This window comes from Paramormyrops kingsleyae, chromosome 1, assembly GCF_048594095.1.
Source record: "Paramormyrops kingsleyae isolate MSU_618 chromosome 1, PKINGS_0.4, whole genome shotgun sequence".
NCBI classification, from domain to species: Eukaryota; Metazoa; Chordata; class Actinopteri; order Osteoglossiformes; family Mormyridae; genus Paramormyrops; species Paramormyrops kingsleyae.
This window is the reverse complement of record NC_132797.1, coordinates 35435091-35451706: the sequence shown is the minus strand read 5'-3', so window position 1 is coordinate 35451706 and position 16616 is coordinate 35435091. Positions and strand designations below refer to the sequence as shown.

Genomic DNA, 16616 nt, shown 5'->3' with positions numbered 1-16616 from the left:
ATGCAGACAGCAGAGAGTTAATATACACTGAAATTATAAAATAAACATTATGGTATCCAGAGGGGGGCTATAACCTCAAGACCTCGAGTCATGGGGTCCAAATCAGGCCCAAGTCTTGAGTCACTGCTCTCCCGGTCAAGTCGAGTCCAAGTCTCTCCATCAGTTTTGCTGAGTGGAGCACAAGTCATTAAATCTGAGTTGTGAGTCAGTGACCTCTGGTTTTAGTATGCTTAAAAAAACGCCTGTCATTATTAACTGCATTTAAAAACAGGGCCTGGTATAGGTCATGTACAACTTAATTTTTTTTTCCTTTATAGACTGCCATACCAAATCACCACACACGTACATACTCCAATTTAGAAATATTTTGTCACTGTTTTAACTGCATGTGTTATTTTCCTCTCAAGCATTTACAAGTCGTCGGCAAATGTTGTGTGCTATTTATGGGGCGGGTTGCGTAGTCCGGGATGACACACACACACACACACACACACAGTGTGCCTGGCGGCCTGAATGACCCCGCCCACTGTTCAGATCTTCACGTTCTTAATTTTCTTTCTTTCTTTTGTCTTTTAAGTGAAGGGTGTTTGTTGTTGTGTTCTAATTGTTATTCTTGTGCTGTTGAGTCAGCGATTTTGTACGTCGATGACCTTCACGATCGCAAAGATTTTGTTGCCAATTTATTTTCAAAATTTAAATAATTAAATCTTTTTTGTACCTTAATTCAGCCTCGCGAATATGTAATGCTGCTACCATAATCCTATCTGTAGTTCGTAGTGGCTGAGCTAGGCTGTCAACATTTTTCACAAACATATGTGCACATACGCTGCCGAGAGCCATTGACAGATGGTGCGATAAATACACAAGCCTCACAGTAAGGGCAGACAAAGAAGCCTCAAGAAAATCAGATTATTAATGTCGGTTTATGTAATTGACGGTAACTGAAATTATAGATTACCGTAAATTTTATTGAGTATATATAGTACACATTTGTAATTCATTATAAATCGCGGTGACAAAATTGGCATAGTTGCACTTGGAAAATCGACATTAAGCATTTATGTTTGGTATTGACATCTATCCAATGTTTACCCTGGTCAAATCTGCGTTATGCCGCGTGGGGCATGTTGCCCTCTTAAAATTACTTTAAACGGTAACCAACTAAAAAGCTACGCAGAGAATAATTAAACACACTCACATGTGAATGGATATATCTAATAAATTTAGTTAAATTACTATAATAAGTGTCATTTGACAGCATATAAATTATAAACGTGAATCAAAATGCAATAGCGCAGAATTTTGAACGACGGATGCATAGACACATCCGCCCACTAGATGTCAGTAATGGACACGAAGAGACGTAAACAAAAAAACACGTGACACCAGAAGAGCCTGTAAGATCTGTCCATAGTGCCTTCATTAATCCCCCACCTGGTCTGCGGACTGAGTCCGTGACACGCAGTTAAACTGTAAGTGGGGAAAAGATGGCGAGCGAAGAGGAGGTTTCCTGTGCCCCAGTTTCCTCCTCTTCATCTGTACGCTTAGAGGCCCTTTTCCCAGCTGTAGGGACCGAACAAGCCAGCGGAGAGGGGAACCCGGAGTTAGTCCGACTTCGGGAGCGGCTCCAGGGCTGGCTGTCGCCGTACGAAGCCGTGCTTTTGTGGGCACAGAGGCTGCTGGTGTGGGAGAGGCCGCTTCACAGCATTTGTGCCGCTTTTACCTTGAACACCCTGTTCTGGTAATTTGACAACACCGCTGACTTGAGGCGCTTGAGTATTAATAACCGCGCAAAAATTGTCGTATGCCTCGCTTTTCCGGGAAGATAATGTTTATTTGCAGCGTTAGCTAGTTAGCTTAGCTGCTATGGAGTGTATCTGTTTCTCCTTAAACAGATAGCTGGGGGGTATTCCAGAAAGCAGGTTATGTGACATACCCGGGTAAGTTTAAGGGTAAGTTAGTGGATAACCTCAACTTTCGGTTCCAAAAACGGAGGTTAACTTTCTGGGTATGTACGTAACCATAGCAGCTTACTCTCTGAAGATAACCTGCTACTGAGCAGGTTATGTTCCAGGGTAAGTTTGTTGCAGAAGGTTACTGAGCATGGCGTGCCCTTTTGATGACGATCCTGTGAACGTGGAGGCATAAATTATACAAGGTTTTTTTCGCCGGGAGAGAGTTATAAGACCGCGTATTGATGTCTTGTCATTTCCTAATGATTATTTGAAAAAGCGTTATCAGTTTTCAAAAGAATCGTTCATTTACTTAACATCTCTTGAAACCGCATATTGCAAATGTCACAAACCCAAACCGCGGGTCTGCGCTTAGCACAGAAAACATTCTGTACATAGCGCTTCGGTTTTTTGCGTCAGGGCATTTTTTGTACAATATGGGCGACGCAGAGCATATAGGAAAGGCAACTGTGTGTAGAGCCGTTCGCACAGTATGTCTGGTACTTAACGCTTCTTACACACGTTTATACAGTTCCCTGTCCATAAAGCTCTGCGTGTTATTAAAGAGGAATTCCACAGAGTGGTAGGTTTGTCCTTTGTAGTAAAATCTATGATGCATATTTAATATATAGTCATACTATTTATATCTATAGCATACATGTATTCATCCTGCACACACACACACTTGATACTTCCCTATATGACTTTCTATTTCAGGGTTTCCAAATGTAATTTGGAATACATGTAATACATGTATAGTGACAATAAAAGGCATTCATTCATTTATTCATAATTGGGTGCATTGATGGCACCTACATTCCAATTAAAGCTCCTTTAATAAATGAGGGAGACTATGTTAGATAGCTAGTATTATTGTATCCTTAATTTTTTGCCTTGTTAAAATCATCAAACTCATTACTTTTTTCCACTAACTATAGGTAATCATTACAGGACAGTACAATGCTGGTTACCACTGGTTGCCCTCAGATGGGGTGAGGGGAGGTGGTGGTGGGCTCCCGCCAGTTAGACGGGCTTCAGCCTTTTTTCTATTAGCTACATGACAGAAAGAATATACTAAATCGTGTTTAATAAATAGTTAAGTGATCGTGTAATCAATAACCTTTTTGCAGAATGTTTTTGTGTTTCATTTTGACTTGGCTCAAAGTTCTTCTGTCTCCAGAAGGATTACACCTTATTAAATAAGAAACCATATATTCCTAGTCGAGACACATTGTTATTTTAACCTAAAGAAATGAATGGCAGGAAAAGTAAATGCTTTCATAGTGATTTAACAGTAAAAAGGATGCGGAAGGGTTATGTGTTTAATTATTTTGCATTATAATAAAAGGGGAGGCGATGTCAAATTTGCAATTTAATACACACGCATTTATTCTGTCCTTTATTTTTTGCCAAGCCAACTCTTTCTTTAGCCGATGCAGCCGTATTGCTTTTTTTCATTATTATTGGCTTGAATTCCTCATATGCGTGCATTAAAACTTCCAACTCCGCCTCTGTGAAGTATGCCGCTCTCTTTTTTTCACTTTGATTTTCCATTCTGACTCGTGAAATCGGCGATCAATTGAAAACGTCTTTATGTATGCACGGTGCACGCGCATTAACTCTGGGTAAGCAATAGGAGGTTGATTGAACTTACTCTTCTCAGGTGTTTTGGAACCGACATACTCATGGTATGCGGGTTTGGGGTATATCAACCCAGAGGTTAAGATTTACCAAATGGTAAGTTAACCAAGCTTTCTGGAATACCCCCCTGGTCCCTCGGTTAATGTTTATAATACAGCTGGTGTTGCCATGCGTGTCAGTATGGGTATGTGCATATATATAATACAGCCCTCCACAGTGGGATTAAACAACGGTTTGTAAACTTAGGCTCATCAATTTTCCGCCCGAATCAATTGACATGCAATTTTTAAGAGTACGTCGTTAGATGATAAAATTTGGGGAAATGTTTCTTGTGATTGGTAAATTAGCTATCGGATAATTACTGCTGATGTTTGAGTTTAACGGCTATACAGGAAATATAATGCTCTACGGTATGTGCAGCACTGCTTAGTAACCGTCGCTTTTGCTTTTTGTTGCAGGCTGTTGTCATCCTCGTTTTTGAGACCCCTATTTCTACTCAGCGTCTTCTTGCTCGGGATCTTGCTGTTAGAAAGATGGAAGGACAAGTTACCCCGCATTAATGGTACGGTCGAAAGCGCCGCGTGCTTTCTCACTGAAGTATGCTTACTGTATATGCTGATATATTTCACTATAAATATAAATTTTTAGATAGCTACCCATTAAATCTAACTCGAATTCTTGTCTTTTGTTTGCCAATGCAGTGCAGCACCCAGAAGCGTCCGTCACTGAAAGGTACATTTCAGTAGTCAATCCTGTGATAAGGCCTTATGTTTGTATGTATGTATTCTTTTATTATAAAATTTTAAATAGCATGCACTTTAATATTGTTGGCCAAGCAAGCAGAATTAGACCCTAATCTTAAAGGTACAGCATATAATATAGTATGTGTAAGATTTAAATCTACATAGAAAAGAAAACTGAAGTAATATTTTTGCATTCAGCATGCTTGTCAGTCTATTATACCCATGTAAACAGGTTAGTTGTGTAATATGTAATGATAAAGGAACATAGGCAGTAACACTTTTCATTATTCTATTGAAACACCTAGCACTTTTGTAACGTAGGCTGTGCCTGTGCACTCCTTTCTGTGACTACAGGGAGACTGTGAGTGTGCACCCCAAGCTCCTCAGCATTCCAGAGCTCAGTCACCATGTTGCTGAGAGCTACATCACCTGTAGTCTCTACATCCAGGAAATGCTGCAGTACAAAAGGCTGAACCATGGCAAGGTGAGTGAGTGGTTGTCTACTCTAGAACAATTTACATCTGGTGTCACTGTATGTTATATGGTAAATTCCATGAGTATGGAGACGGGTTGGTTGAAACATTTTAGCTGGATTTGTGCTTTTGTAATTTTGTAATTATTAAGTAAATTATGTGATGTTCCTTCCAGTTCTGTATGCTGACGTGTGCAGGATGTATGTTACTGGCCATCGTGGGACATTACATACCAGGAATCATGATCTCATACATTATATGTATGTATTAAAAACCCTGACTTTCCTGTGTTGATGTGTGATTATTATGGATGCGTTTTATTGTATAATAATTGAAGTATATGTGCAGATCTATGCTGATCTGCAGCAGAGTACAGGGAAATAGACACTTATTAATGGGTAATGAATGCCATGCTATGAGACGTCTGAGCAAAGTACTTAACATGCTCAGTTGAATATTCATTTGTAATTTAAACAGCTGCTTCAGTTAGATCTCTGCCTCTAAAATGTGGTGTAATTATAAGCAGATAAAAATAAATAAATAAATAAATGTAATAAGGAATATAGTGATGGTGTTTTGCCATGTCCTCTTCCTTTGACCATTTTGTGCTTATTGCATGTAACTTGGCAGTAAGCAGCATGTGGTCTTTCCCTGAGCTTTGCCTAAAGCGCCTTGGCCTCTGCCTGCTTCGTTTCCCCCTTGTGCACAGTGATAAGCGTGTTACTCTGGCCCCTGGTGGTGTACCACGAGCTGATCCAGAAGATGTACACTGGCCTGGAGCCCATCCTGATGAAGCTGGACTACAGCATGAAGGGCGGCACGCAGCACCGGAAGCATGACAAAAAGAGTCAGTGTTCCTCCCTTTTCTTTCTTTAAAATGTTGCACAAATTTTCAAAATTTCCCATTGAAGTAATTATTGCTCACCTGGTCAAACTTAACATTTCTGAGAAAATTAATGTTATTCATGGCAATAAATGATAGGATTTGTTTGCTTATGTGTACATGATTTACTGCTGTTACTACTGTAAAGCAGCACTGCGGATTGTATGATGGTTTTGATTGCAAGCAGCTTCTTTACCGAAGCACAATTATGATCTAAACGCACTAGCCTCAATATGCTGCTTTCATCCAATGGAACGTATATTTCTCGAGAATGCAGGGTCTAACACTTCCTTAGCCTTTGGAGGGTAGCGGCCTTGCTCAGGGGCCCGTAAATACTGTAAAGTGATGGTTATATGATTACTCTAACAATTGTAGACTCACAGTCCTGACTGGCGGGGCCACACATTTTACTGATGGCTCCATTAGGAAGTACTGTATATCATAGTATATATCATATTTTTATTTTATTTATTTTAATTGTAATGTATTTTAGATGTGATTTTAAGTTTATTTTTGGCATTTATTCTTATTCTGATACACTTGTAGCACTTTGGTCACCACGTTGAAATATAATGAAATATAATGAAGGTTTCTGGTCAATAAAAAAAATAAAAAATCAAGCAGCAGCAGTCCAACCCTACTGTATGTTTGGCTAGAACATAAATGAGCATAAACTGTGTTTCCAAGGGCCGTCTCAGAGAATCGCCACCCTAAATATTAAGGACCTTTTAAAGCAGAAAGACCAAATGGCAGAAGTGAAAGTAGATTGTAACCTGAAGCTGGCCAGTTAGAGTCCTGGGAGGAATGGCTTTGTTAGCTCTTAGGTGGGACGTTGAGCAAAGCCCTTAACCTCCTGCTCCTTGGGCACCACTTCAGGCAGCTGTCCTTCACTTCCAAGCTTGCTCTCACCCACATATGTGTCATGGAGTGCAAGATGGGGTTGGTGAAAAGTGTCATTATATTTATAACCTGCTAGTTCCAGTTCAAGGGTAAGGTTAATTCTGGTGTTGTGTCCCTGACCAAGATAATTAACCAGTATTTTCCCACTGAAATACAGCTACACGCAGGTGTAAATTCTATGTCACTCTGGGCAGAAGGTGACTGTGCACCTAGGAGTTGAAATGCATGTTATATTCATTGTGTAATAACACGAGCTTGGCAACTCAGGGTGTATTTGGCAAAAAATTTTCAAGGTGATTTCCCAACTTTACCCTAATAGACGGGCAATAATCTTTACCATCGGATCTTTATAGAGACTAAAAAAGAGACAGAGGAGGGTGATGAGCCTCAGGCAGAGACTGAGAGTGAAAGTGAAGAGGAATTGCCCTGCTTTGCCCCCACGGTAAGCACTGTACCCATGATGCACTGCAATAGCCTTTCTGTTATCATCACTTGCTCTTTGGCTGTATTTACAAAAAATTGCTCAGGATTCTGGTGCTGTAGGGTTGTAGGAGCCCTGCATCTTCTGCAGCTTGCTGGGAGACTCCCATGTGTCAATTGTTTGCCCTCTTTCAGTTCACAACCCACAGTTACACTTATTGTTTCTCCCCTGCATGCACTTTACCTTTATATCTCCAAGAGAAAAACATTATTTGAAATGATATAATTCAATTATATAAATGTAAGCTGTTATCTGCATTGATGAAACTTGTCTCTGTCAATAAGCCAGCATTTTTGTAAGAATCATTTTGTCTATATGCTTGTTTAACATGAATTTAAAATTACTTTAAAATATACCTTTATTGAGTTGGTTTTATTTTTCACCCAATGTTAATTGAAGGGTTGTCCTTCAGAAATTACAAGTAACATTTACTTTTGTAGTGAATACATTTCATAATTAAATAGTATAGAAGCCTTAACCATATAGAATGTCATAAATATTTTTCATGCCTAGACTATGATTTCGACACCAATTATGTTCACACTGTATTCAGACAGACAAGTTGGGTGCATGCAAGGGCATAATTTTGGGTTGAGCATTGGGGGGGGGGGGGGGTTGAGTTCTCCACCCATTTAAGGGGGTCCAGGGAGTTGTATTGGCTGGTTTTGATTAATGGGGGGGTGGGGTTACAATCCCCCCATAATTTATGCCCATGGGTGCTGTTATGGGAATTAGAGTTACAGTTTCAATGGGTGGTACTTCTTGCTGCCAGGTGGATGTGAAGACCACGGCCTTAGCCATGGCCATCACGGACTCTGAGCTCTCCGACGAGGAGGCCTCAATCCTGGAGAGTGGAGGATTCTCTGTGTCCCGAGCTACTACTCCTCAGCTCACTGATGTCTCTGAAGGTATTTCAGTACAAGATAATGTTCTTCTCAATGTAAACCAGTTTTCGAATGTGAATATATTACCTTTTTTGTTTGGCTGTAGACAACAGGAAGTTATCAAGTTATCTAATCTTTTATACCTGCCTTCTGATTTCCTATGCACATGTAGACCTGGATCAGCAGAGTATAACCAGCGAACCAGAGGAGGCCTTCTCACAAGATCTTCCAGAGTTTCCTTCTGTTGATGAATTCTCCTCCATTGAGCATGGCCTGCCCCAAGTCTTCGCAACTCTGCCTGGTTGTGGTCTGGGGCTTACCATGGACACCCAGGAGGGGGAGCCGCAGAGTCCAGCCAGTCTCCTCTTCCAGCACTTGGCATCGCCTTTACACTTTGTGAACACACACTTTAACGGGCATGGAAGACTAGTAAAGGGAAGCCAGGGGGGTGCTGAGGGTATGAAGGAGACCCCTCGAGGTGCTAGCCTTTCTCTGGAGGCCCTCAGCGAGGAGATAGTGAGTACGGCGATTTCCACTGTGGTGCAGAACACTCTAACAGCCATGTTGCACTCTAGTGAGGCCAGGGAGGACCCCTCCATAGATGAGTTCTTGCCAGCTGAGACAACTGCATTGCAAAGCACTTTGTTCAGTGAGACCGAGCTGAACGATGGGAGTACAGCCACGCCAACAACAGACACTGCGGAAAGTCCCATCGAACCACACGCCCTCACTGAGGAAGAGGACTTTGAGCTGCTGGACCAAAGTGAACTGGAGCAGATGGATGAGGAATTGGGTTTGATCTCTGAGAACCAGGGCTCCGCCGTAGCTGGGTCCACAGCACCTGACCTGAGCCGCCATACCCAGCAGTCCTAGCTTTCTCGCTGCTTGTGCTAAAAGTATATTTTATTTATATTATGTATAGCTACACAATCTCCCAGCATACACATGTACCACAGTTACTAGATCTGTTGTAGATGACTGTGCTTTGGGATCAGCAAATACTGACAGAATACTAACAATCAATACTTTACACTGCAAACATGAAGGTCTGAAGGGAGACTTTGGGAAAGTTTTAATTCTTCTGGCCAGATGAATAAGCCACCACAGTTTGCAAGCTGTTTGAGTTTTTAGACATGATTCATTACAATCTAAATGAAGATTGTTCTTTTACCAAATCAGATGTTTTATTTTTTAATTATATGCTATATAATCTTTAATATTTGCTATCCCAGTTGTATAAAATACAGTGTATAACTAAATTGAAGAAATGAATAACTAAATATATTGTTGGGATCTTGTGCAATACTTTTAAAAACATTGCACTACTATTCAGCACTAGAAAACTTGTTTTAATTGTTTACAATAAAGAATACCTTGGATGATATTTTAAACTGTACAGTGAATTAAATGCAAATTAAGGTCAATTTGAGCAAACAATTCACATTTCATTGTGGAAGTATCTCAAGCCTCCTTAGATGATCGTGAAGATTATAGACCATGATCCAAAGTTCTGTGGTGTGGCTTCTAAAATGCAGTTACTGAAAGTCTCCCAACGAAGTCTTGCGTGCTGTTGATATTTATACTTGCAGTATTCTGTCATGCCCATTAATGGCTAGATAAAACCGAATGGTGTGATTTTTACAGAAATACGGCGAAGGTGACTGAAACGTTAATTCATCATTAGCAAACTGTTCATGTTAAAATCCGCATTGAGATCTGCAGCTTGGCTAAACTAACATTTTGCACTTGTCATTTTAACTCACAGTAAGACTATTTTGTAGAGTTTGTCATGTTTTCATATGTATTGCTTATGTATTTCTCATTAACAACGTGAAACGAAATTGCAAAACTTCTTGCTCAGTTTGTAAATTTCCATTTGTCTTGTTGTAACTCCCGGTTATGTTGATAAGTAATTACTGTCTGATTACTTTTCTGAAAGACATGTTCTCTCCAAATGACTTCTCATCAGCCCAATGGTGGCTCTGTAGTTCAGTTTAGCCTGACAGCCTTCACGTGTGGCTGTGATTCCTGTCCAGGCTCTACACACATGGTGTTTGCATGCGCTCCTCACGTTCTCCAGGGTTTTGTGGCGGTGCTTTGGTTTTGTCTCTCAGACAGGTGGATTGGCATCCCTGAAAATATCTTTCTGCATGCGTGTGTGTCCTGAGATGGACTGGTGTTCCACCTCAGCTGTTTACCATAGACCCTGTGCTTCCCGAAGTAGGCAACAGTCTCTGCATGACTTTGAAAATTGTTCACCCATTTTTTTTCCTTATATCTTCAGTCTAAATAGGTCCTTGGAAAAACCCCACACATAAATTTTATCATGATTCTAGACCCAAGAACCACCAAGAACCTACTTTTCAGTAAGCTTGAGTCACTCCACCTAAAATAAGCACTTAAAATAACATTCCTTCCATAAAAAATAGCCAGAACCCAATGTGTTTTTTCATGGTTTTTGACAAAATGTGGTCCATACAAAAAATGTCCTGCATTTTTGACTGTATGAGTTTTTAGATATTTTTCCCTTAACTGTAAAGTGAAAATTTGGATATTTTATGTAGATGTATTTTCTTGTTTATGTATTCAAGATGTACTTGTGCAGTTCTGCTTAAAGTTGCTTTCTGAGCTATAAAGGCATTTAAAATAGGATTTCTGATGCATGTGGAAAAACTGTCTGTGAAAGGTTTTTTTTTTTTTTACTACACTTTCAGCAAAAAACCTTGCAGAGCTTAATAATGAATTAGCTTTCAATATTGTAGGCTTGAATAACAGTGGAACATGACAGTGAAATGGAACATGACAGTGAAATGGAACATAACAGTGAAATGCTCAAAAATGTGCCTGGGATGTTCCTGAATGGCTGTTAGCAGGGTGGGATGTTACAAACGGTTGTTTTAACATTGTTGGGAATCCAATTAACAAAATATCTGCTGTTTTTCTTCTGTATAATAAGCATCTAGTCATCTGCTTCCTTCGTGGACATACATACATAACGGGTGTGTTGGGGATCGCAAGCAGCCGTCATGTTCCTGGCATCAGACTTCTGCTGAGTGAGCCTGAATACAGCGAACGCATGATACTGCTGGCTCCCCCTGCTGGTGAGAGGAGCAAACTAGCATGAGGAAGTGAAAATGAAGGAATGAACCATGTTGGCAGCTACCTTGCATACGCCTGCATTGAGCTGACAAGTGTAGGGGTTGTCAGCTTTAGAGCATAGAAACATATGTGATGGAGAGCTTCATTGTCAATGCAAAAAGTCCTGTGTTCTCTACAACAGCATTTCTGAACCCTGTCCTCAGGGACCCCCAGACAGACCATGATTTGATTCCCTCCCAACTCCCAGTACACAGCAAAAATGTGAACTGTCTGGCAGGGGGGGGGGAGTAAAAACGTGGACTGTCCGGGGGTCCCAGAGGACCGGGTTGATAGCATTGTAGGGCTCCACCAGTATCTGACACTTTGGGGAAATGCACCACGCTCATGGTGCTACGGTCAGGGTACCACTCGCATATTTAGCTGAGGAGTTGAGTATCCATCTGGATACCATGGACACCCAAAGGAAGGGGAACCTGGATGTCCTGCAGGCAGTCACTGCTGTCAGCCTCCTTTCTCGATGCACCCAAGACCTCCACCAGCTCTGCTCCCTCTATGCGGCGGCCCTTTGCTTAGTTGCCAGCACCACTGTCTCCTATGGACACAAACGAGCACAAATTATGTTTATTATTGCGCTTATGTAATTTCCGCAGTTGCAGCTTCAGACCCTGCCCTGGTGTCAGCTGAGTTTGCACATCTCCCTGTGTTTGCACGGGTTGCCTCTAGATACATAACACTGCAGGAATACCTTGGACTGCAGGAATACCTTGGCTAAAAGTGCAAAGAGGGACAACGTGAAAACTCGACATACAGAACTGGAGATGGGATTTTAACTTCCAGGCTTGCAGGTGTGAGGCGACAGTGGTGACCATGAAGTCACTTTGCTGCTTTGACCTGAATTTAAGTTTATTAAAATTCCAAAATCTGGGGCAAAAACCAAACTCTAAACGAAAGCGAATGAACAGTATATATTTATGCTTACAGTTACGGCTGCCATTATATTTGTATGCTTGGCCATATTATCTGAATTACATCATAAAGCAGAAGTTCTGATCTGAAATGTAATAGGATTGTATGATGCTCAGTTGTCATTAGTATGATATTTTGGATATTGGGGCTCTTTTTGGCATTTACTGTAGGCAGATGCATTAAAGGATGAAAAAGATTTCTAATGCCGTTAATCTCATTCTGGGAAATATTACACTGAATACTGACCACGGCAAAGTGCAGCATGGTCTGTCACTGGAAAACGGCGTGGGGACCTAATTCACCAAAGAAAAGGTGCTGTAAAGGTGGGAAATTAGGGCAATTCCAAGGGTCCCTGTGCAACAGGAGCCCTAAAAATTTGGAACATAACTGGCTTGAGCTGGGTTGGGGCCCCAATATGATATACTTTCTTGGGGCCCAAAATATCTAGCGGTGCCCATGGGCACAGTGAACGACCCCTAGTTTTTCGGCAATGCTGAGGATGTCTTTATAATTTCAATTTTAATACAGTAAAAGAGATTAATAAGAAATATTGGATTAAAACTTGCAATGTTCAAGATAATCGTAGGAAACTCTCCTTATTTCAGATGAAATGTAAACGCAAATGCATCCCAGTAACTTTACATCCCAAACTGAGAAATGTCAACTGTTTTACAGAAAAATAAACTTATTGTTGTCATTGTTAGTAGTAGTATTTACAATGCTTCTCATATTTTGAAATTTTATGCATTACCATTGGGATATTTTTGATCCCATGTTTTCGTTTTGATCCAGCAGACGAATCCTACTGTACTTACTCCACTGTTAGAGGCAATAAGAGTCGCTGCAGTTAAGTCCCTGATAAGCCTGTTTACCAGAGGTGTGTTTGTTCACTCTGTTAACCTCATACATCCTGCTTGCATGCAGAGCTTAGGTAAACATCACTTGGCATGCACCACAGAATGCTTGAATTTAAAGAGGGAAGTTGTTAATATTATTTTGTCAAACAAAACTGACAGAATTGTAATAATAAATGTCTCTTACTGACGGTGATGAATCTTTATGAAATTATAACAGAGGTAAATGAACTTTAAATGGCTATACAAATAAATTACACTTAATAATTTTAAACTAAGGTCATAATGGTCTTAGTTTATTGAAAAAAAATTTAGCTAATAAATTAAGTAATTATCCTTACTTTGCCACTGTTCCATGCTACCGTTAGTAAGTATAATAATGTGAAAGCAGTCATTTTTGTTATTAATATAACTAATACTATTAACTGTACCATTTGGTCCCTAATGAACAGCATTCCTATGAGTTTTGGAAAATTTACTATGTAAAAACAGGCAAACCATATAATGTTTCTTGAGCTTAGATAGAAAGTGAAAAAAATATTTAATTACTTCATATTTGCTAGGTTTGTTAGTGTTGTAATGCTTTGAAATACTTGTGTCTTCTCTGTTGGTTTGTAAAATCCCCAGCTTTCAATGAAAATGTGAGTTTCTTGCCAAGTTTCAGTGGCAAGATGCTACAGATAACTACATATTTTCCCTAAACAAGCAATAAAATTGACTAGTTATCAGATGAGGACAATGAAGATAAGTAACAGGCAATGGGGAACATATGCTGTACTGTTTTATACGTTTTATATTGTCCTCTGTGGAACTGCACAGTGGTGCCCTAAATGCAAACAGTAGATGGAGAGATAAAAACAACATGTTGTTCATGTATTTTAGTTTTTGTCTTGTTCCATCGCGTGCAGCACCGGATTTCTTATCCTATCCTTCTAAAATGCCTTGGTAATCCACACTGCTTTTTTGCTTCATCTTCAGGAAGAAATGACATGCATTTGTAATTAATATTGAAAAGACAAGATCAAAGTAAGTAATGTTCATGTTTTTTATTTTTAATGCTGCTTTTGTATTATCCGTTTAGGCGTTTAGGCAATAATTAATTAGTTTTACAGATAAATGAAGAACATTACTAGGCTAATTGAGTTTTTTATGTAATGAACTGCATTACCAATGGCCAAATCAAAGAAAAATACTTATTGTCACAATGTAACTTTTCATGAGGCTCAGTCAACAATCTGCAAAGTCAAAGTAATGTAATGTGTCAGGGTGCGGGTGCCTGGGCATCAGCCCGTCTTTAGCTATGTAATCTCACTTTGTGCCTGAGCTTAAACGTTCTGAGTACCCCTTGATTAACCTTTGAACACTTGCTCCTCAAAAAGTCTGTGCACACCTTTGCATTTGTATATGAACATTATTAAATGATCCTCACACATCAAAAGAATGATAAAACAAAACCTGGAGTTTGTTCAGTTCACAGCAGCATTCAGTAGTAATGTGTGGATTGATTCTAAAATATCAGTTCTTTTGATCTGAATGGTAAATTTTTTAGAATTGATTCTAATATTACAATATAAATATTTTAACTGGTAATGAAACGTTTGAAATGTTTGCGTTATTATTATACGACATAAACTACTACCAGAACCTAAAGGTCCATGTTAGGGTAGGAACTACTTTTCCTTCCTCCTGCTCTTTCTGCTCCAGACTGGGGACAGAATCAGTCAATCATACACAGTGGTGAGGGAAGAGAGCTGGTTTTGGTTGAACGTAGGGCGACTGAATCAGTGGAGAGAAAACGTAGTTTCGTGCATAGCTAACTGACTCCACAAGATAGTAAAGAAGCAAGATAAGATGTTTGTCAAAGTACTGTCCAAAAGCACAAATGCTACTCCAGTATTTTCAGGTATTTAGAGATCTTGAAGATAAAGTTTGCGGAGTGGCCGGGTGCCCTACAATATAATTCGTTGACGTTCTAGCATTGTATTAGTGAACCCAAAAACACTGCAATAAACCGTATTATCTCAATACCACCAAAGCCTATTAAAAGTGCATTTTGAACTTAGACAATTCATATTGGCTCCTAATCGCAGGCCTAGATAGCTAATTACTTTAGATGTGAAGTTAATTATCTGTAATGGATAATCTGATTCATAGTCCTTATAGTTATTTTTTGCCTCAATATTTATTTAAGCTACTGCAGAAGAACTGTATTACCTCAGCACACCAGCACCATCTGCAGAAAATTTCAATTGGGGTGGCCTTCAGGAGCTGGTTATATTTATGGGGGTGGCCATGCTGCATCATGTCTCTTCTATGTTTCCGCTTAGAAGATACAGTAATCCATATTTAGATTTTATTACTTTGATGTGGGGTGGCAACAGGGGTGGTCATGTATTTATTAGGATGGTCATTCTCATTCCTGAACACCCTGTAACTCCACCCCTAAGGCGCACTGCAGTGTATTACTTTACCATCTATTAGTGTGTGAAGTCAAACAACTCAGTTTTTTAGCTGCTAGCTATTAGTGTTCTACTTAATAATGTATGTAAGCCAATATACACTCACCTAAAGGATTATTAGGAACACCATACTAATACGGTGTTTGACCCCCTCTCGCCTTCAGAACTGCCTTAATTCTACGTGGCATTGATTCAACAAGGTGCTGAAAGCATTCTTTAGAAATGTTGGCCCATATTGATAGGATAGCATCTGAATGAATGCCATCAGTTGATGGAGATTTGTGGGATGCACATCCAGGGCATAAAGCTCCCGTTCCACCATATCCCAAAGATGCTCTATTGGGTTGAGATCTGGTGACTGTGGGGGCCATTGTAGTACAGTGAACTCATTGTTATGTTCAAGAAACCAATTTGAAATGATTCGAGCTTTGTGACATGGTGCATTATCCTGCTGGAAGTAGCCATCAGAGGATGGGCACATGGTGGTCATAAAGGGATGGACATGGTCAGAAACAATGCTCAGGTAGGCCGTGGCATTTAAACGATGCCCAATTGGCACTAAGGGGCCTAAAGTGTGCCAAGAAAACATCCCCCACACCATTACACCACCACCACCAGCCTGCACAGTGGTAACAAGGCATGATGGATCCATGTTCTCATTCTGTTTACGCCAAATTCTGACTCTACCATTTGAATGTCTCAACAGAAATCGAGACTCATCAGACCAGGCAACATTTTTCCAGTCTTCAACTGTCCAATTTTGGTGAGCTTGTGCAAATTGTAGCCTATTTTTCCTATTTGTAGTGGAGATGAGTGGTACCTGGTGGGGTCTTCTGCTGTTGTAGCCCATCCGCCACAAGGTTGTGCGTGTTGTGGCTTCACAAATGCTTTGCTGCATACCTCGGTTGTAACGAGTGGTTATTTCAGTCAAAGTTGCTCTTCTATCAGCTTGAATCAGTCGGCCCATTCTCCTCTGACCTCTAGCATCAACAAGGCATTTTCGCCCACAGGACTGCCGCATACTGGATGTTTTTCCCTTTGCATACCATTCTTTGTAAACCCTAGAAATGGTTGTGCGTGAAAATCCCAGTAACTGAGCAGATTGTGAAATACTCAGACCGGCCCGTCTGGCACCAACAACCATGCCACGCTCAAAATTGCTTAAATCACCTTTCTTTCCCATTCTGACATTCAGTTTGGAGTTCAGGAGATTGTCTAGACCAGGACCACACCCCTAAATGCATTGAAGCAACTGCCATGTGATTGGTTGATTAGATAATT

At 40.2% G+C, this 16616-nt stretch overlaps 1 protein-coding gene across 3 annotated transcripts; it reads left to right on the top strand.

The window, feature by feature from the left end:
• The first annotated feature begins 1408 nt into the window (after positions 1–1408).
• LOC111840797 (reticulophagy regulator 2-like) lies at positions 1409–10609 on the top strand. 3 transcript variants are annotated; one of them, XM_023806043.2, is made up of 9 exons: positions 1409–1741; positions 4052–4155; positions 4295–4325; positions 4691–4820; positions 4985–5069; positions 5519–5656; positions 6946–7034; positions 7846–7981; positions 8130–10609. In XM_023806043.2, the coding sequence occupies exons 1-9, from the start codon at positions 1488–1490 to the stop codon at positions 8828–8830; spliced, it is 1668 nt and encodes a 555-aa protein (XP_023661811.2). In that variant the 5' UTR covers positions 1409–1487; the 3' UTR covers positions 8831–10609. The 3 variants fall into 3 exon arrangements, with proteins under 3 accessions (XP_023661811.2, XP_072570886.1, XP_072570883.1); XM_072714785.1 differs by lacking the exon at positions 1409–1741 and adding an exon at positions 3759–3777; XM_072714782.1 differs by lacking the exon at positions 1409–1741 and adding an exon at positions 3806–3825.
• The last annotated feature ends 6007 nt before the right edge of the window (positions 10610–16616 follow it).